Source organism: Bufo gargarizans, chromosome 6, assembly GCF_014858855.1.
Source record: "Bufo gargarizans isolate SCDJY-AF-19 chromosome 6, ASM1485885v1, whole genome shotgun sequence".
NCBI classification, from domain to species: Eukaryota; Metazoa; Chordata; class Amphibia; order Anura; family Bufonidae; genus Bufo; species Bufo gargarizans.
Genome location: NC_058085.1, coordinates 61,490,910 through 61,512,784, shown reverse-complemented (window position 1 = coordinate 61,512,784; position 21,875 = coordinate 61,490,910). Strand labels below are relative to the sequence as shown.

The window sequence follows — 21,875 nt, the reverse complement described above, 5'->3', positions numbered from 1 at the left end:
GCCAGTTATATATTGAACTAATGCTCTAAGTGGTAAGTAACGCTGGGCGCATCAGGTACTCATGTACCTGGCCGGCGGCAACCGATGCCTTCCTGAATTCAATTGTATGGCTGTCCTTAGGTTCCTAGTCTGCCCCTGGGCTGAAGTATACAGCTAAGTCACTGCTGCAGTCCGTAAACTAAAATGGGATGTGAGGACCAAAGCTGCAGTGCTGAGAATGGCGGAAGTGAGTGGCGAGTATATATTCTTTTATGATTTCATCACATTTGGGAGTCCTTGGAGAGTTCTCCCATAACTCACACAACTCCGTTAAATCTTACGGGCAAAGGGGAGGAGGTAACGGTTACCACATCTCTTGCTCGGCCAATCACAGCAATAACAATTCTTTCAGGCTTACTCTGTACCAGCTAGCTATCACTAATGTACTCAGAGTACTCCCCTTCTCTTGCCTGGCCCAATCTGCAGTACAGTACCCAGTATATGTGCTTTGCCTTTCATGATTGTGCACCAAACCTCATTGACTTGTCAGGCAGAGGACTAACATCAGAACACCCGCTGGTCTCATCCCAAGTGAATAACAAGACGTGTGAGCAGATGAGCAGCCTGAGTGGTGCCCCTTTATTTCAAATGGGTAGAACAGTGGCTCAGTGGTTAGCACTGGTGCCTTGCAGCGCTTGGGTCCTAGGTTCAAATCTAACCAAGGACAACATGCATGTTCTTCCCGTGTTTGTGTGGGTTTCCTCCGGGTACTCTGGTTTTCTCCCACAATCCAAAGACATACTGATAGGGAACCTAGATTGTGAGCCCCATTGGGGACATGATGCTTGATGCTAATGTCTGTAATGCACTGCGGAATATAGTAGTGCTATATAAGTTCATAAAATAAAAAAATACCAATATAGCATCTAGGGGCCTATCTCCCCTGGTCTTGAGCTCCAATCGTATAGGGAATGGGGCTCCCCTGCACCTTTGTGCTTCCATGTGGTATGGTTGGTCCAATGCCTTTCTGAACATGTCATCTGTGGTGCATGCTCTCCAAATGCTATGTTCACCTACAGTCTTGGATAACAGACACGAAGCAATGCCCCCTCACAAAAAAATACAATAAAGTAGACAATGTTCATATCAAGCCCGGTAATCTACTAAAACCATACATGACCGACTGGATGATCGGACAAAGAATACCTACCGTTCACAGGCTTTGTGCACATTATGTCTAAGAATTGTGTTGGAAGATTTCCCGGGAAATGTCACTCATTGTGTCCCATTGTAAATAAACCACTTTTTCGGTGACCATCTATATAGGAAAGCATAACCTGCAAAACTTTTCTGTATAGTTGAAAAAACATATACTGGAGCATACTGTCCTGATGAAGGCCAAATGGTCCTCCACTGGTTAAATAAAGGCCTATGGATATAGTTAAGATATATGCTGGGAGCCTTTCCTAGCACATATGCTAAACGTAGGGTTCTGGCACAATGTTACAGAGCCCTACTTACATGGCTTCCCAAATGTGAAGATCTAAGCATTGCTTTATGTCTACTTCCTTCAGATCATGGTGCAGCCAGCAATGGCATGGAGAGTTGTCATGATCCGCCCTTCTCCTCTTATTTATACAAAGGAGAAGGGCGTAATTGAATCACTCACTGTTCGTTTCAAATGTACAAACAACAGGATAACATTCTGCACGCCATGAGGATAAAAGAATGCAGGCTTTATTGTAGATTCATTTAAAAAGGAAGGATATTCTTAACATATCCATTATATGGTAAAATTATATCATTTCTACTTTATATAAGAGTGCAGGCATGCAGAGGAAGGCTTTGATACAATGATAAGCTGTGTGTGATGAGTGCAAAATCTACAGGTTATCATATGAGATGTAGCTTCACACTGCTACCCCCAGCCTCCTGAAGGTAAGAGCTGAAGTGAGAAACCTATCATAAGCAAAAGGCAGGGGGAAGCAGTGTGAAGCTGAATCATCTAGGAATACACTGAGACTCTGTGTGATTTCCAAGTCACTGGTCCCTCACTTGCTGCACTTAGATAGGACCCACAGGAGAGCACTGATCCTTCACTTGCTGCACTTAGATAGGACCCACAGGAGAGCACTGATCCCTCACTTGCTGCACTTAGATAGGACTCACAGGAGAGCACTGATCCCTCACTTTCTGCACTTAGATAGGACCCACAGGAGAGCAGGCGCAGTGTGATGAGACTGTGATGAAACTGCCACCTCAACTCTTCAAAGCCAGAGACATACTGCCAATGCTGACTGTCTTAGGGGAACCATATCAGAGGGGAAGAAGGGTCCAAGATTGGGTTCCGGCCTGTTTCTGGCATTAGTGGCAGCATTTGGCCAGACAAATGCCAGAAAAAGGCTGGATCCCAATACAGTCAATGAGGTCTAGCGGTGCTCTGGCCCTTATGGCTATGCTGGATACGATGATCTCCGGCAGACCACTCCTCTGCCAGAACAGCCTGCTGGAAGATTTTAACCCTAGTGTAAAACTAACCTTACTCTTTTAGTCAAGTTTAAAGAGGTTTTCAGGTTTTTAGCAACATCTTTTAAAATAATCTTTTATGAAAGTCGCTGTAATGTATTTCTTTTACATTTATTGCTCCTAGCTTTTCTTTGGGGCATGTCCCATGGACCATGTCCATGCAGCTCTCTCTTATTGTCATGGGTAGTACGGGGAAGGAAAGACAACCAAAGGGAACAATAACAAAACAACTACAGACTAGGCCCCAAGCCTAGGGAATAAAGAGGTCACCTCCTAGCAAACCCTGACTCTCTCCCTAAGCTGCTAACCACATGTGCAAGTCTCAAAGGTAGAAATACACATGCACGGGAACCTAAGACTGCTGACATACTGCACCAAACCCTCAGCTTAGGTAACAGGGAAAGAGGCAACCAGTTCCTTCCAACCTGAAGGAGCCAGTGTCTCCCTGAGGCCTAGTCAGGACAGACACAACAAGAAAAGGGAAAGGACTTAGCTTGAGAAGCAACTGGAACAGGAGAATCACCACACAAGCAGAGCACTCCTCAGAAGAACTATTAGCCGCAGGGAAACCAGTGAAAGCGGAACATATAAAGGGGCCATCTGACTGATAATGAGCAACACCTGCGAAGGGGTGGAAACCTGTCAGCAACAATGAAAATAATAGAGATCTGTCAGATCGACTTCTAAGTCTTCAGTCTATCTGAACTACTAAGATCTCTCCCAGAGCCGGCGGTGACACTTATTTCCTGTGATGTTATGTCCATGGTCGGCACAGTGATCGGGGTCGGGGTGGGAGGAGCTATAAACCAGTTAGAGGATGTAAGGGGCTGGTGCTTGAACTGTGGCCTGTCGCTGTAGTTGGATACAGCGACAGGCAAAGCTGCATACAGCATAGAAACAAACCAAGAAGTTTTACATAGTGCCAATGGGTCAGGAGAATCTGAATTGACAAAAAAAGAGGCTTGGTAGAGGACTAACTCACAGATCCCCTCCATTGCACAGGTCTCCATGACGTATCAGTGTAAAATTATGTCAGTTCTCTCCCTATAGAAAAAGTTAAAGGGGTTTTCTAGGATTTTCAGTTGAAGGGCTTTCACTGGGACACACCGTGATTAGCAAAAACAAGAGGCCATTCATTCTCTCTATGAGTTAGGCTGTGCCAGGTTTTGTCACCCCAATGCTCCAAGGAGAGACCATGAATTGAAGTTTTCCAGATGACCACTTTAGCATCTATTATAGTATGCTATGCCAATACGTCGGCTATGAAATTTTGCCAGTTCCTCCAGGTTTTTTTGATTTTTTAGTCAAAATAATTGTGAACATGATTATGAGGGGGGGCATCTTGCCTAAGCTGTTCTTAACAGCATTTAGAAAGCATTAAGGAAATTGCTTTATGGCAGCCCTATGGTCCATAGACACAGTGGTCAGGAGGGGACCTCACTGACTTCTATGGGAGAGTTTTCTAGGAGGTGCTCTGTGACCTGTCACAAGGAGAGAATAGACAATTACCTATTGTGAATGGTGGATCCTGATTAGAATCACAGATAAGCAGATAACTTCAGTAAAGTGATCTGTACAGACCAAGAAGTGGCTCCTAATATTAAGCTTAGTGGCCAGTGCAAAAACTACTGTATTTTATGCTTTTTGTTTAAACACAGATATTGACATGGAAAATTAAAAATCTCATCAAAAAGTATTTAAAAATATGTTAAACATAAAAATGTGATAATTTTCTGATGACACATTCCCTTTAAACTGACAGCCTGTGTACAGCCATAGTTCTCCATGCCTTGTTTCCTTGGAAGGGCGTCCTGAGCAAGGAAGCCCCTTCTAGTGGACAGAACGGAGACGCTCAGGCTGTCTTTTTATTCCAAGGACGGCGATTATCTGAATGACCACTATGTGACACCACATTTCAGCAGCTGCTTCGATACATCATCAAAGCGATCAGCTGATCACTCCGGGGCTGAATTTTAAAAACAAAACAAAAATAATATCAACTTCACCAAAAATATTGTAGCAGATCTTTACGGAGTGCATATGCTAATCTAGACAATGCACGGTTAACGTTAATGTCAATGCCATCTGCTGAGGTTTCACAAAAGACAACCGAGCCGTTACTTGAGAGTTTCCATAAATCCTGTTATTTTTCTTTCAATCTCTTCAGGTGTTGTGGATCAGAACCACCAGGGCAGTCCTTTATCGGATTTGATTATCCTGCGCTCATAACTTTTGTACTTTCCAATATTTTAGAGGGTCAATGAGCGACGCTTATGGTTTATCATTACACATATTTACACTCTGAACACGTTAAGGACCTTGGACAAGAATGCTCGTCCTAGTGCCTGAAGTACCGGCCAGTTAGGACTCCTAACTGGCCGGTACTTCAGGCACTAAAACGAGCATTCTCATCCTAGGGTTAATGCGCTGCCCCACACGCGCTGCTGCGATCAGCAGCAGGGGCTCAGCTGATACTGACAGCCGGGCCCCTGCTGTATCTGCCAGCATTGGTGAAAACACCAATGCCGGCTGATTAACTCCCTGTATGCTGCGATCACACTGACCGCGGCATACAGGGGCTTTGCGGTAGCTTGTATATCCCTATCGGGTCCCCGTGCTGTGGTTATGGGGACCCGATGGTTGCTATGGGAGCCCTGATGCCTTGAACAGGGATCGGGACTGCCAGCTACGGAAGCCCAGGAGATCCAGCCTCAGAGCTTGGTCTCCTAGGCAACTGTTAGCGTCTTACAGTGTAAGACACTGACATAGAAACATAGACATAGAAACATAGAATGTGTCGGCAGGTAAGAACCATTTGGCCCAAATTTATTGTGCTGTATTGAAACAAGGATCAGACCCTAAAATGTTGAAGTCCCATAGTGGGATGAAAAATAAAGTGAAAAAAAGAAGTGAAAAAAATAAAGTTTTTAAAAAAAAAAGTAAAAGTTTCAAGTAAAAAAAAAAGCAGTTTTCCCAAAATAAAGTAAAAACAATTGTAAAAAATAGGGAAAAAAAGAAAAGCAGATATATTAGGTATCACTGCATCCGTATTGACCGTCTCTGTAAAAATATCACATGAACTAACCCCTCAGATGAACACCGTCCAAAACATAAAATAAAAACTGCGCTTGTCACCTTACATCACTAAAAGTGCAACACCAAGCGATCAAAAAGGCGTAAGCCCCCCAAAATAGTACCAATCTAACCGTCACCTCATCCCGCAAAAAATGAGTCCCTACCTAAGACAATATACCAAAAAATAAAAAAAAATATGGCTCTCAGACTATGGAGACACTAACACATGATTTTCTTTTGTTTCAAACATGCTTATATTGTGTTAAATGTAAAAAATAATAATAATAAGTAGACATATTAGGTATCTCCGCGTCCGTAACAACAACCTGCTCGACAAAAATACCACAAAAATAAAAATGGTGTAAAAAAAGGCATTTTTTTCACCTTATATCATAAAAAGCAAGCGATCAAAAAGTCATACACACTCCAAAATAGTGCCAATCAAACCATCATCTTATCCCGCAAAATTGATACCTTACATAAGACAATCGCTCATAAAATAAAGAACTATGGCTCTCAAACTATGGAGACACCAAAACTTGATTTTTTTTGTTTAAAAAATGATATCATTGTGTAAAACTTAAATAAAAAATAAAAAATATATATATATTAGGTATGGCCATGTTCATAACGACTTGCTCTATAAAAATATCACATGACCTAACCCCTCAGGTGAACACAGTCAAAAAAATTAAATAAAAACAATGTCAAAAAAGCCATTTTTTTGTCATCTTACATCACAAAATGTAATAGCAAGTGATCAAAAAGTAATACACACCCTAAAATTGTACCAATCAAACCGTCATCTCATCTCGCAAAAACTGAGATCCTAACTAAGACAGCTGCCTAAAAAACTAAAAAAACTATGGCACTCAGAATATGGAAACAGTAAAATATAATTATTTTTGTTTAAAAAATGCTGTTATTATGTTAAACGGAAATAAATTTTAAAAAGTATACATATTAGGTATCGCCGCATCCGAAAGAACCTGATGTATAAGAATATCACATGGACTAACCCCTCAGGTGAACAACGTAAATTTTTTTTAAAATAAAAACGGTGTCAAAAAAGCCATTTTTTGTCACCTTACATCACAAAAAGTGTAAAACCAAGCGATCAAAAAGTCATATGCACCAGAAAATAGTACCAATCAAACCGTCATCTAATACAAAAAAAAAGTTAGCCCCTACATAAGACAGCCGCCCCCAAAAATGCTTTATTATGTAAAACTGAAACAAACAGTCATATTTGGTATTGTCGTGTCTGTAACAACCTGCTCTATAAAAATACCACCTGATCTAACCTGTAAGATGAACATTGTAAATAGAAAAAAATAAAAACTGTGCCAAAACAGCTATTCTTTGTAGCCTTGTCTCACAAAAAGTGTAACATAGGGCAACCAAAAATCATATGCACCCTAAAATAGTACCAACAAAACTGCCACCTTATCCTGTAGTTTCCAAAATGGGGTCTTTTTTTGGAGTTTCTACTCTAGGGGTGCATCAGGGGGTCTTTAAATGTGACATGGCAGCTTAAAATGATCCCAGTGAAATCTGCCTTCCAAAAACCATATGGGTTCCTTTCCTTCTGCGCAATGCCGTGTGTCCGTACAGCAGTTTACGACCACATATGGGGTGCTTCTGTAAATGACAGAATCAGGGTAATAATTATTGAGTTTTGTTTGGCTGCTAACCCTTGCTTTGTTAGTGGAAAATTTTTTATTAAAATAGAAAATCTGCCCAAAAAAGTGAAATTCTGAAATTGTATCTCCATATTCCTTTCATTCTTGTGGAACACCTAAAGGGTTAACAAAGTTTGTAAAATCAGTTTTTAATACCTTAAGGGGTGTAGTTTCTAAAATGGGGTCACTTTTTGGAGTTTCTACTCTAGGGGTGCATCAGAAGATCTTCAAATGTGACATGGCAGCTTAAAATTATCCCAGTGAAATCTGCCTTCCTTTTTGGGTGGTTTCTATTATGTAAGCCTGACAAAGTGACTTCAGACCTGAACTGGTCCTTAAAAAGTGGGTTTTGGAAATTTTCTGAAAAATTTCAAGATTTGCTTCTAAACTAAATGGCATTCACAAAAGAGTTCTATTATAAAAGTAGAGAAATTGAAATTTGAAAATTTGAAATTTTTTCTAAATTTTTGGTAAATGTTGTATTTTTTTTAACTCAATTTTACCACTGTCGTGAAGTACAATATGTCAACGAGAAAACAATCTCAGAATGGCCTGGATAAATAAAAGCGTTTTAAAGTTATTACCACAAAAAGTGACACATGTCAGATTTGCTAAAAATGGCTGGGTCCTTAAGGGGTTAAAGAGCACCTATCAGCAGGATGAACCCTATTAAACCAGACATACAGCCTGGTAGGGTTGAACACCTGTAAAATGACACCTGTCTTGTGAAAATCAAGAAAATCAAGAATAAAAAAAATGACTTTTATCATTTATGCAATTTAGGGCTTAAGTGCACTGAGGGCGGTTCCTAGCAGCTCAGAGCACCTCAACTCCTCACCCTTTGGCCTCATGTACACGACTGTTGTTTGGGTCCGCATCCGAGCCGCCGAAAACAGACGGCATCTGAGACTGAAGGGCTTCAAAAACAAAAACGTCTTCAAAGACCTTGTCTCCTTGAACGCCACAGAACTGCTTGTTTGGACTTTGCAGGAGAGCCCCAAACATGGGACATTCAAAGGTGGAAGAAAGTTTTATTCTCTGATGAGAAAAAATGTAACCTTGATGGTCCTGATGGTTTCCAAAGTTACTGGCATGACAAGCAGATCCCACCTGAGATGTTTTCTACGGGCCACAGTGGAGGGGGCGCCATAATGGTCTGGGGTGCTTTTTCCTTCAGTGGAACAATGGAGCTTCAGGAAGTGCAGGGGCTTCTTCCAGGAGAATAACATCACTCTTTTGGCCCATCCTGTGTGTTCCCCTGATCTAAATCCAATTGAGAACCTTTGGGGATGGATGGCAAGGGAAGTTTACAAAAATGGACAACAGTTCCAGACAGTAGATGGCCTTCCTGCGTCCGTCTTCACCACTTGGAGAAATGTTCCCACTCACCTCATGGAAACGCTTGCATCAAGCATGCCAAAACAAATTTTTGAAGTGATAGACAATAACAGCGGAGCTACTCATTACTGAGTTCATGTTTGGAAGTTGGATTTCTGTTTTGCGGGGGTTTAGTTTTTTGGGGGAGGTGTGGTCCTACACTTTTGATCAGCTGAAGAACAGCCTGTTTCAGTTTATTCGTTGTTTTCACTAAATTGAATGCTCAAAAAATGTTTTGTCTCACTCCCATTTCCTCTTGTTTCATGTTGAAGCTCTACTTGGAACCTTGTTAAGATCCAGCCATGCTAAATATGATTTTTTTTGCCATTTTTCAAGTGGTCTTAAACTTTTGATCAGGACTGTATATTAGAAGCTGAACGCTGAAGAACTTTTCATTTACACAGTGATCACCTGTTACTTCCTTAAATCCAGTTCTATGGAAAATATCAGTAATGCCTTGTAATATGACAGTAACGTGACAGTGACTGGGGACTCGGTGCTAACCCTCACAGCTGCCTCTGTGTAACTAAGGTCCACTGGGCTAGAAAACAGGGTTTGTAAGTGAACCAAAGGCTTAGGCGCCATCTCCAGAGAGTAGGGATCATGGGGCGGATTAGCAATGCGGATTCTGCACTTGCAGGTGACACACATCTATTTAGAAGTAATAATGCACTCACCAGACTTCAGAAGAATGAATATTCACAAAATATTAGTAAGGCCACAGGTTAAATATGCAAATTTTGGTAACCATATTAAAATGAAAAAATCTCCCTGGGGGAGAAGAAAAGGGCACGAGGCAGAAAAGTGAAGATTTGCCTCCTCATTTCTTCTCGTTATCTCTTGTATCTATCTTAAACTACGTGCACATGACAGTGAAAAAAAAAAACGCTATTAAAAACAGACTCACTGGCAGTTTTTCATAGCTATTTTCTGTCCGTCTGTCCATTTTTAATGGCCGTTTTGCATCTGTTAAAAATGGCTGAATTTCATTGGCTTTTTAAATAAAATTCCAACCTCTGCAGTGACCTCGGCATATATAATGTCCCCCCTGGTGGCCCCCAGCAGTAATAATGACCGCTATAATGGCCCCCAGCAGTAATAATGACTGCTATAATGGCCACCAGCAGTAATAGTGTCCCCCATAGTGGCCCCTAGCAGTAATAATGTCTAGTATAATGGCCGCCAGCAGTGATAATGTCCCCCATAGTGACCCCCAGCAGTGATAATGTCCCCCATAGTGGCCCCCAGCAGTAATAATGTCCCCTATAATGGCCACCAGCAGTAATAATGTCCACCATAGTGGCCCTCAGCTGTAATAATGTCCCCTATAATGGTCACCAGCAGTAATAATGTCCCCCCATAGTGGCCCCCAGCAGTGATAATGTCCCCCATAGTGGCCCCCAGCAGTAATAATGTCCCCTATAATGGCCACCAGCAGTAATAATGTCTCCCATAGTGGCCCCCAGCAGTAACAATGTCCCCCATAGTGGCCCCCAGCAGTAATAATGTCCCCCATATTGGCCCCCAGCAGTAATAATGTCCCCCATAGTGTCCCCCGCTTGGTAGGTGGGCACAGATGTGTTTTGATCAAAATATATGGACTAAGTGTCTCAGATATTATCATATCAGAATGAGGACTTTGTCCATATATAGTGCTTGCATCTACTTTACTAAGTGCATTATTATCTTATTTCTGTGGTTTTCTTCAATAATATGGCCAGGGACATCCGCAAATTTGTATCATATCGTGCAGGATGTTTTTATCTTAGTTTTTTCTGTGGATTTTTTTGTCTATGTAGTATTTGCTTGAGGTAGTGGCACCTTCAAGTGTGAATGCGCACCTAATATCTTGGGAGTAGCATTCCTCTGCACTTTTGACCTTCCTATCAAATAGAGCGCCTTGATTACGTGGCACATATAGGTGTGCTTGCTCCTCCCCCCATTGGTTGCTTGATGCACATGGAGGTGACTAGGGGCAGCACACCATATGTGCGGCGTCTGCGCTCCTGAACATAGAAGCCCAATGGCTTAGGTAGGTTTAGCGTAGGACCCGTCTGACCTGAGACCACCTTGGCGTTCGGTAGGCGGGCTCAGATGTGTTTTAATCTAAATATATTGGCTAAGTGTCTCAGATATTATCATATCAGAGTGAGGACTTTGTCCATATATAGTGCTTGCATCTACTTTACTAAGTGCATTATTATCTTATTTCTGTGATTTTCTTCAATAATGTGGCCAGGGACATCCGCACAATTATATATCATACTGTGCAGGGTGTTTTTCTGTGATTTTTTCTATTAATAATGTCCCCCATAGTGGCCCTCAGCAGTAATAATGTCCTTCATGGTGGCCTCCAGCAGTAATAATGTCCCATATAATGCCCCCCAGCAGTAAGAATGTCCCCCAGCCGTAATAATGTCCCCCCAGCAGTAATAATGTCCCCTATAATGTGCCCCCAGCAGTAATAGAGTCCACCATAATTGCCCCCAGAAGTAATCACGACCCCCAGCACTAATAATGTCCCCCATAATGGCCCCAGCAGTAATAATTCCCCCCATAGTGTCCCCCAGCATTAATAATGTCCCCCATAGTGGCCTCCAGCCGTAATAATGTCCCCTATAATGGCCCCCCGCCTGTAATAATGTCCCCTATAATGGCCCCCCAGCAGTAATAATGTCCCCCATAATTGCCCCCAGAAGTAATCATGGCCCCCAGCACTAATAATGTCCCACATAATGGCCCAAGCACAAATAATGTCCCCCATAATAGCCCCAGCACTAATAATGTCCTTCATAGTGGTCCTCAGCAGTAATAATGCCCCCCATAGTGGTTTCAGCGATAATATTTACCCCCATAGTGGCTCTAGTGCTAATAATATCCCCCATAGTGGCCCTAGCAGTAATAATACCCCCCATAGTGGCTCTAGCAGTAATAATATCCCCCATAGTGGCCCTAGTGGTAATAATATCCCCCATAGTGGTGCTCAACTATCATGATTCTTTATAGAAAAAAAAATGAAAAAATCACTCCCCTCATCCATTTGCACACGTAGAGGCAGTAGTTCCTCTCTTGATTGTAAAAGACCTGCAAAACGACCTGCATTAAGCGTGATGACATAACTGTGTGCTTCCACCTGATCGAGTGGTGACATCATCACGCTGAGCGAAGGTCCTTTGGCAGGTCCTGCTCAATCAAGAGTGGAACAACTGCCCCATAGACTGCAAAGGTTCTGGAAAAAAAATAGGGGGCCATTTTTCACTGATATGTGTATGTATCCTTACTTGTTTCAGATCTTCACACACAGTTAAAGGGGTTGTGCAGGAATATAAAACTATCTAAAATAATTATGTTTGCATTAAACCAGTCATTTACTAATAATTGTTTTAAATGGGTTGTCCCACCAAAAATATTCTGCAGTTTTCAAACCAGCACCTGGATCTGAATACTTTTGTAATCTTGTAAAATTTTGTATAGCTACTAAGCTATTCCATAAAATGTATCCGTATAGTGCCACCTGCTGTTTGTTTTTCTCTTATTTCTTTGTCCATCTCTCTGAGTTGGACGCACATGCTCAGTTCCATCCTTCCACTGCCCCTCTGGGAGATCTCTGGATCCATGTGAGGTACAGGGCCATGTACTATATGATGTCTAATCTTCCAACCTGCGATCTCGAGAAAGTGACTGTCCAAGGTTCATTGATGCGGTGTAGCTTTCTGTTGATCATGTGACTTCCTTCACTGATTGCCCCACCCCCTTAGATGGAGGGTGCCAGTCTCAGTAAGTGAGCCACAAGTTCGGCCTTCAATGATGCTTGCAGCCTCCCCCACTAGTTGCTCTGCCCCTTAGATGGAGTAAGCCCCTAGTTTCCTCGGCGCACATGCACATAATTCCCTGAGCGCTGCCCTGCTGGTCTCAATAAAGCGCTCGCTGAGACTGGCATTCTCTGTCTGGGGGGTCAGGGCAATCAGCAAGGGAGGTCACATGATCAGCAGATGGAACCTCATGTCACATGACGTAGGTCAGAAAGGGGAAACGGAGCCCAGACTGTAAAAATGCAAAAGGTTGTAAAATCTTTGCGCAAGTGAATGCAAAAAGTCGCAAAAGCCCTATTTTGAAGCTGGAATTCTGGAGTGAAGGCATGATAGATCAGGGCCAATATTCATTTTAATTTTTGGCTGTTTTTCCGTGTCATTTTGGCAGTATTATGCCATCGAAAATGACATACAAAATATAGTCTGTATTGGTCCGAACATATGATAAGATCTCCTATATACAGGTCCTTCTAAAAAAATTTTGCATATTGTGATAAAGTTCATTATTTTCTGCAATGTACTGATAAACATTAGACTTTCATATATTTTAGATTCATTACACACAACTGAAGTAGTTCAAGCCTTTTATTGTTTTAATATTGATGATTTTGGCATACAGCTCATGAAAACCCAAAATTCCTATCTCAAAAAATTAGCATATCATGAAAAGGTTCTCTAAACGAGCTATTAACCTAATCATCTGAATCAACTAATTAACTCTAAACACCTGCAAAAGATTCCTGAGGCTTTTAAAAACTCCCAGCCTGGTTCATTACTCAAAACCGCAATCATGGGTAAGACTGCCGACCTGACTGCTGTCCAGAAGGCCATCATTGACACCCTCAAGCAAGAGGGTAAGACACAGAAAGAAATTTCTGACGAAAAGGCTGTTCCCAGAGTGCTGTATGAAGGCACCTCAGTGGGAAGTCTGTGGGAAGGAAAAAGTGTGGCAGAAAACGCTGCACAACGAGAAGAGGTGACCGGACCCTGAGGAAGATTGTGGAGAAGGACCGATTCCAGAACTTGGGGACCTGCGGAAGCAGTGGACTGAGTCTGGAGTAGAAACATCCAGAGCCACCGTGTACAGGCGTGTGCAGGAAATGGGCTACAGGTGCCGCATTCCCCAGGTCAAGCCACTTTTGAACCAGAAACAGCGGCAGAAGCGCCTGACCTGGGCTACAGAGAAGCAGCACTGGACTGTTGCATGTCATTCGGAAATCAAGGTGCCAGAGTCTGGAGGAAGACTGGGGAGAGGGAAATGCCAAAATGCCTGAAGTCCAGTGTCAAGTACCCACAGTCAGGGATGGTCTGGGGTGCCATGTCAGCTGCTGGTGTTGGTCCACTGTGTTTTATCAAGGGCAGGGTCAATGCAGCTAGCTATCAGGAGATTTTGGAGCACTTCATGCTTCCATCTGCTGAAAAGCTTTATGGAGATGAAGATTTCATGTTTCAGCACGACCTGGCACCTGCTCACAGTGCCAAAACCACTGGTAAATGGTTTACTGACCATGGTATTACTGTGCTCAATTGGCCTGCCAACTCTCCTGACCTGAACCCCATAGAGAATCTGTGGGATATTGGGAAGAGAAAGTTGAGAGACGCAAGACCCAACACTCTGGATGAGCTTAAGGCCGCTATCGAAGCCTCCTGGGCCTCCATAACACCTCAGCAGTGCCACAGGCTGATTGCCTCCATGCCACGCCGCATTGAAGCAGTCATTTCTGCAAAAGGATTCGCGACCAAGTATTGAGTGCAGAACTGAACATAATTATTTGAAGGTTGACTTTTTTTGTATTAAAAACACTTTTCTTTTATTGGTCGGATGAAATATGCTAATTTTTTTCATGAGCTGTATGCCAAAATCATCAATATTAAAACAATAAAAGGCTTGAACTACTTCAGTTGTGTGTAATGAATCTAAAATATATGAAAGTCTAATGTTTATCAGTACATTACAGAAAATAATGAACTTTATCACAATATGCTAATTTTTTTAGAAGGACCTGTAGATAGGTAATCCATTGTCAGTTTACTGCTGCTGTGAAGGGAAGATATCTGCAAGGTAATCCTCATGATGACAGTGGATGTAGAATTGGGATAAGAGTATAACAGCCCTATAAACTTCTTGACAGGTCTAGATAAAGATGTCCACAGAAGAGCATTCTATTTATCAGTGAAATGAGTGGTGCTTTATTTAAAAAATGAAAATCAGACATCATATAGTACATGACAATCCCTTTATAACAAAGCTAGAACCAGCCCTGTACCTCCACATTCATTGCTCCAATTTCTCTGCTAGATTCTCTTCAGCCAGGCAGCTCAGGGGGCATGTCCTTTCTGCTGCAGCTCGCTCCCTGTAACTGTCACAGCATCTAGCAGAACAAATTGCTTGTGGAAGATGAAGAGTTAAACCGAGCATGTTTGAAAAGCTCAGACAGGTGGACAAGAGATAAGGAAAAGAGCAGGTGGCGCTATACAAATATATTTTATTGAATAGCTCAGCGGCTATGCTAAATTAATTACATGCAATCACAAAAGTATTCAGATCCAGGTGCTGGTTTGAAAACTGTAGGATATGTTTTGTGACACAATCGCTTTACGTCACTACAGGTCTGTCTCTGGTTGGTGTGATAGCCGGATAATTTGAGACAGTCTGCTGCGCTAAAACGCCAAAAGTTCAAGAGCCAAGACATGAAAGGAAGTAGAATATATGGAGTGACTTAAAAAATTATATGCAGAAAACTATCCGTTTTAAAAAAAATATTTTTAATTCACATGTAGGATGTTAAGATGCGATAAAATAATCTGATGGAATTGTCCATTTAACCCCTTAGTGACCACACACATTTTTTTAAAAATCGCATTCCAAAAGCTATAACTTTTTTGTTTTTTCATCAATGTACTTTTATGAGGTCTTATTTTTTGCAGGACAAGTTCTAGATTTTAATCCACCATTTTGGGTACATGTAATGATTGATTAAAGCAAGCTGTTTAGCTAAAACCCTCTGTTTACGTCAGTAAAAAGGCGTGAAAAAAGATAGTATAAAGAATGAAAAAAACATTTCAGGGGACATTTATTAAGGACGATGATTGACTTGCTGCCAACAGCCGTGCGACATGATTATAATTCGGCAGCTCCCTTGCTGGCGTAGTTTAAGGCCATTTTCCACGCCATAAGCTTGCGTGGAAAATGATGAATGAGACGGGATGGCCGGCCCGCCCTCTTCCCCGCTCAACCCCTCCGTTTCTCAATAGTAAACAAACAATAAAAAAAAAAACATCATAGGCACTGCCACGTCCCAAAACTCCTGTACTATTAAAATATTGACATATTTATCCCGTACGGTGAGCGCCTTCACATATAAGTTACTTTTCGTGGGGTGGGGGTGCACAGCTCTGCATTCTGAAAACCATTATGACAAAATCCTATTTTAAAAAGGAGCATTAATGGTGTAATCCGAACATAATGATGACAATAACAGCACTTACCCTGCGATAACTATGAAAAAATCTAAACGATTCCAGGTGTCTCCCAAATAGCATTTCTGTCCAAATATTCCCAGAGCAAACATTTTGATAATCATCTCCACAGCAAAAAATGCAAAAATGAAGTCGTCAAATCCCTGCATTAAAAGAAGAAAATCATTAAGAAAGAAACATAAAAACACTATAAAAGCTAATAAGTACAAATGAACAAATTGGAATAAAAAGCACTTTCCCTAAAATAAAGACACAACAACAAAAACAACATAGAAATATCTGCCTTCTTCGGCTAGTTTAAATTGTGTCCAACCAGGGGCCACCAATGTGGATGATATTGTTTTCCAGGGATGTATATACAGTATATCAGTCCCTACAAGGAATCTGTCACCACACAGCTTGCTATGAAATCATCTTACATGTCAGATGTGCTCTTGTCAAGACATTCTAATGGTGTTGGTCCTGTTTCCATTGGTGGCCCCATTTTGTAGAAACTAGGCTTTTTATTTTATGCTAATTAACCCCTGGGTGCAACGGGGGTGGTGCCGTTGCTCTAGAGGCTCCTCTGTTTTTCCTTCCTAGCCGCTTTCCCACCACTTTGACTAACAGGGCCATGCAGTGAAGACTCACACCTGGTCCTGAAGTCTTGCAGTTGCTCTTTTGCTTCACTTTTTGGCGCGGTACAGTACAGATGCTCACCGTTTGATGGATCCTATACTGTGCCTGAGTCGAACAGTGAAGCGAACTAGCAATCGCGAGACTTCTGGAGACTTCAGGGACAGAGGTGAGCACGTCTTCACTGCCCGGCCCTGCCATTTAAAGTGAGGGCATAGCCAGGAAGGAGAAGGAGTAGAACCTCAGGTGAAATGAGGTGCAACTGCATCGTCCTCATTGCACCCAAAACTAAACTAAAAAGCCTAATATCTCCACAAAGGGGCAATGGATGGAAATAGGACCAACACCTCCTGTTCTGGGGCGTATAGTATGTTAGAAAATGTGTTAGCTAGACCAGTAAAGGCTCCCATACACACTAGTCTACTCTCGCCCAAACTGGTACCAGCCAACAATCTAAAGTCTAACGCTCCAAGGCTTGGGCACTCTGAATTTCAACGTCCAATCCTTTTGTTCTCCGAGGAGATTGGCCACCATGGAATGGTAATGGATACCACATACACTCCTGGCAGGACCAAGCACGTATCTATTGTATGTGAGGAAGTTGGGAGGTTGCAAGATCCTCTGAAAAATCGTAGCTGAATACTTTTTTATGCAGTTGAAAAATGTTATGTTGTCGTTACGTTTGGTCTATGTGCTGGAAGCAGAAAGGCAATATGGTTTAAAAAATGGTAAAGATACATGAACAACAATAAAGAAGACTACACGGTTTAGCTGTGAACCAATGCCTTCCTTGGGTCATAATGGCCTGAGGAAGACACTGGTTTGGCTCCAAAATGCGTAGTCATCCTTTTTTTTACTGTTTCCTCTGGAAAACCTATAGAAGCATTTTTAACTTTAAGGACTGGGTCACACTGAGACTTTAAAATATATAATTGGCTTCACATATCCCCGAGATGACTGCCTCGAGATCATCTGCTTTGGAAAAAGAAAAAAAAAAAAAAACATTTTACGATACTCTGTTGGGAGTTGATTATGCTATATATGTCTCTATGTGGCCACCCAGTGGTTGAGATGTGAACTGCATCCTGTTGGGGGTTTTCCACCATGTCAAGAGAATGTATTTGAAATTTGCATAATGAGAAATTGGAGTCCTTAATGAAATTCATGGAAAGGTAAAGTTGGACACCTTTGTCTTTAAGGTCTGGGCTACACTGCAACTTTATGTAACGCGACTGATTGATTTTAACTATCTCAACCACTGGGTGGCCATATAGAGACATATATAGCATAATCAACTCCCAACAGAGTCTCGTAAAATGTTCTTTTTTTTTCTTTTTCCAAAGCAGATGATTAGTCATCGGGATATGTCTCGGGATATGTGAAGCCAACAGGAAAGGTAAGGAAAGACACATCTGTACAGTCCATTAAGATTTGCTGTTCAATAAATAATTTGGTAGAAAAAATAAAATAAAACACATGCCCAATAATATCAGAAAGAAAATAAAGATCTAGATCTGATCAGATCCAGCTCTGCGGTCTACTATTTGGGCCAGCAGCACATCCTTGAATGAAATATGGCAAAAATCACCTTCTTCTTGCCCATAGCAACAAGTCAGCTTTTATTTCTGCCAATAATGATATCTTACGCGATTTTGCATTGAGGTATTTTTAGAAGTTGTAGTCAGTGCTCCTCTGCTCCTACTGCAGTGTCCTGAAATGACAGAGGTGTGCTTTGTATGCAGTTCTGGTCCACGGTACTTCAGAGCTGACAGCAGAGAAGCATGGTGACAGGGCCATTGTCGTGTATTACTACAGGTAGCGGACTGGGTATGAATTCCACTAGTCAGACTTTATGGTATGCTCCAAGGTGTCCTCATTTGTTAGATGTGCAGTAAATTGCAGAAGTGAGTACCGGTATTTTGACTACATATTTGTGTGCATTTTGAGGAGATAAGGGTGATGTCACCCTATAATTCCTACTGTAATTCCTTTGAGTGCTATAGAAGAGGAGAGGCTTAGAAAATTTTGCATTGGAGTGAGGTTAATTTGACCTGGTGAAACCCCACCATGAGCTCCTTAGCAGACTCAGGCTGCATCAATAACACTATCTCAATAAGGCCTCATGCACACGACTGTGTCTGTATGCCGGTCCGCAAACGGTGCCCCAGTCTACTTGTGTTTCCCCGTCTTTTGCCAACTTGGACCCACCTACAACATGGGTCCTCTTTAGGTTTTTTTCCAAAGCCACTTTAACTGCCAGTCGGCCCCTGCCCATCACTAAAAATGACTATCCTTTTTCACAATAAGACTAGAATAAGAATAGGACATGTTCTATAATTTGCGGACAACAAATGGAACACATCATGTTTTTTTTTGTAGACCTATAGAAATGAATGGGTCCATGTGCAATCCGCAAAAAATGCGGATCGGACACAGATGCAAAATATGGTCGTAGCGCATGAGGTCAAACTGTGCCACTGATTCCTAATAATGTATGTGACTGACGTAGTAGGGGTTTCCATACTCACGTTAGTAAATTATATTGACAGAACTTGCTGCCCATTTTATTCACCTTGTCTAGACCTAAAGGTATCTACACCAACATAGAAGAGGATTCTTTACAGGTAAGAGCAGTGAGACTGTGGAACTCTCTGCCTGAGGAGGTGGTGATGGTGGGTTCACTAAAAGATTTCAAGAGGGGCCTGGATGTATTTTGTAAATGTAAGAAAAAGGGGCGGACTGGCCATAGACCCTATAGGAAAAATTCCCTGTGTACCCAAGCCCAAGGGCTGCCTGAGCCCTCCTCATGGCCACCAGCCGGGTACATAACAATCTAATGCTCTCAGCATTAATACTAGGAGTATCAGGTACTTATGCACCTGACCAATAGCTACAGGCGCCCTCCTGAACTGAACTGTGGACGTCTGAGGACAGTGATACAGTTGAATACTGTGGAGACTACGGAGTACTGTGGTGAGGGCATCAGTATTTTGTACTGCATTGTGCTATTTGGTTCTGCTGGGGTGGTACTTAATGCTGCACAACAGTATTGCAGGCTCCACCTACTTCCATTGTCCCTCCTTCTGGCAATTTACACCCACCTACAACATGGGGCCACTTGAAAAACCTGACTTGTTCAGCTTGGAAAAGAGACGCCATAGAGGTGGTCTCATTTACATGTATAAGCATATGTGTGGTCAGTACAAAGAACGAGCACAGGAATAAATCATCCCAAGGACTCTACGAAGAACCAGGGGACATTCATTATAAGGGGAAGAAAAGCAATTAAGACATCAATACAGGAAAGGGTTCAACGGGTTCTTTACAGTTAGAGCAGACAAACTATTGAATGCCCTACCTACTGGCTTCCGCTTTGACTTCCGTCTTATGGATTCTGTTATTTTCCGTTATAACATCCTTTATTTTCTGTTATAACCATGTTATAACGTAACGCCATAACGGAATCCAGAACGCTAAGTGTGAACCCACCCTTAAATAATTATTCCTGTTGGTTAAAGCGTTTTTCTGGGATTTTAACACTGATGACGTATCCACAGGATAGGTCATCAATATCAGATCGGTGGGGCTCCGACACCTGGCACCAATCAGCTGTTTGAAGAGAAGGCCACGCTCCATGCCAGCGCTGCCTTCCCATCGCAGCGGCAAGCAGGTGAAATTTCGGCTTGCAGTTACACCTGCTCACTGCTGTGATGTCGACGGCGAGCAGGTATACAATGAAGGGAAGGTAGCGGTTGCACAAGAGGAGCTTTCTCTTCAAACAGGTGATCGGCAGGGGTGCTGGGTGTCGGACCTCCCACCGATCTGATATTGATGACCTATCCTGGAAAACCCCTTTAAAGTTATCCCCTATCCTACTAGATTGGTGGGGGTCCCACTGCTGGGACCCCTACTGAGCACGAGAAAAGGGGCCCCGTACCCCCTCCAGCTTCCCTGAAATGACCGGAGCGGCCGGTTGCACATACGTGCAGCAGCTCCATTCATTTCTATGGGAGTTCCGGAGATAGCGGAGCGTTGTACTTGGCTATCTCTGGAACTCCCCTGAAATGAGCGGCCACTCTGGTCATTTCAAGGAAGCTGAGAGGGGAAAGGGGTCCACATTCTGGTTCTCCTAGTGCTGGGACGCCCACCGATCTAAAGGTTATCCCCTATCCTGTGGATACGTCTGTATGCCACTAGGTAATAATATTACCGCTTACCGTTACTACAGTTTTATTCTGATTACCAGATTTGGAGCCAAGAACACATTTCTTTCCCTAAGAAGAGAAAACTGGCGCCCATGGGGGATCAGCCATGCGGGAGAACAGGTTAAACTGGACGGACTTGTGTCTTTCTTCATCCTTACAAACTGTAGGTCACCTCTGTAGGTCCATGTATTCCTCATAGGCAACCCCTTCAGGCTTCAAGGATATTTACTTTAGTATATATTTTTTTCCGTTTCTTTTCTGATCTGCGCTTCGTTTACTTGAGGAACTAAAAATGATTGAAAACACATGCGGAGCAGATTTCTGGAGATAGTAACAGACTGGATCCATGAATAAATTAACACTCCGGCACAAACTTCACAAAACTCACACAATATCCCTGAGCAATGAACGTGCTTACCTGCAGTATTTTGCAGCGCTGGGAATCGCAGGCGACGTCTTCACATGGATGGAACATTCCCAAGGTGACACAGTTCAGGAGGATGACCAGCATACTGAAGCGTTCGAACCAGGTAGAGGACAGAAAAGTCAAGGACAACTTCCAGCAACACAAGAGACTGAATTACTCCTTAACCGGAGAAACTAATAATCTTACAGGGTTTTTTTCGTGGATCCACAGTCAAGATGTCAACTGCACATAAACTAAAGAGGATCTGATTTATTTATCCTATTAAAAGCATTGGCAAAGAGATAAATTCCAGCAAAACGCAGCAGAAATAGTACACTACCTACCTCCAGACTAATCTTCCACAGTGGTGCATCACTTGTATAGAAGCTTGAAAACTGAGGATGGTAAGAAATTCTCCTTTGGGGTACAGCAACACGATGTCTGAGTACCACGTGGCCATACGGGAAGCGGTGGGCTCTAATTAAACTAACGAGACCGCCCTGTTTAGTCGGCCTGTATTGTTAGAGGGCAGCAGACTTGTACATGTGAAACTGTCTGACCTGTTGGCAGCTTGAAGGCATCTGTGTTGGTCCCATGTTCATATGTGCCCACATTGCTGAGAAATATGAAGTTTTAATATATGCAAATGAGCCTCTGGGAGCAACGGGGGCGTTGCCATTACACCTAGAGGCTCTGCTCTCTCTGCAACAGCTGCGCC

The 21,875-nt window shown here is 42.5% G+C and overlaps 1 protein-coding gene across 1 annotated transcript in view; it reads right to left on the bottom strand.

Annotated features, from left to right (window-relative positions):
• Nucleotides 1–21,875, bottom strand: part of CACNA1G (calcium voltage-gated channel subunit alpha1 G) — a 294,602-nt gene that overhangs the window by 185,512 nt on the left and 87,215 nt on the right. The window contains 2 exon segments of the mRNA XM_044297004.1: nt 15,941–16,074; nt 21,170–21,281. Of these exon segments, the coding sequence (XP_044152939.1) occupies nt 15,941–16,074; nt 21,170–21,281 (246 nt within the window).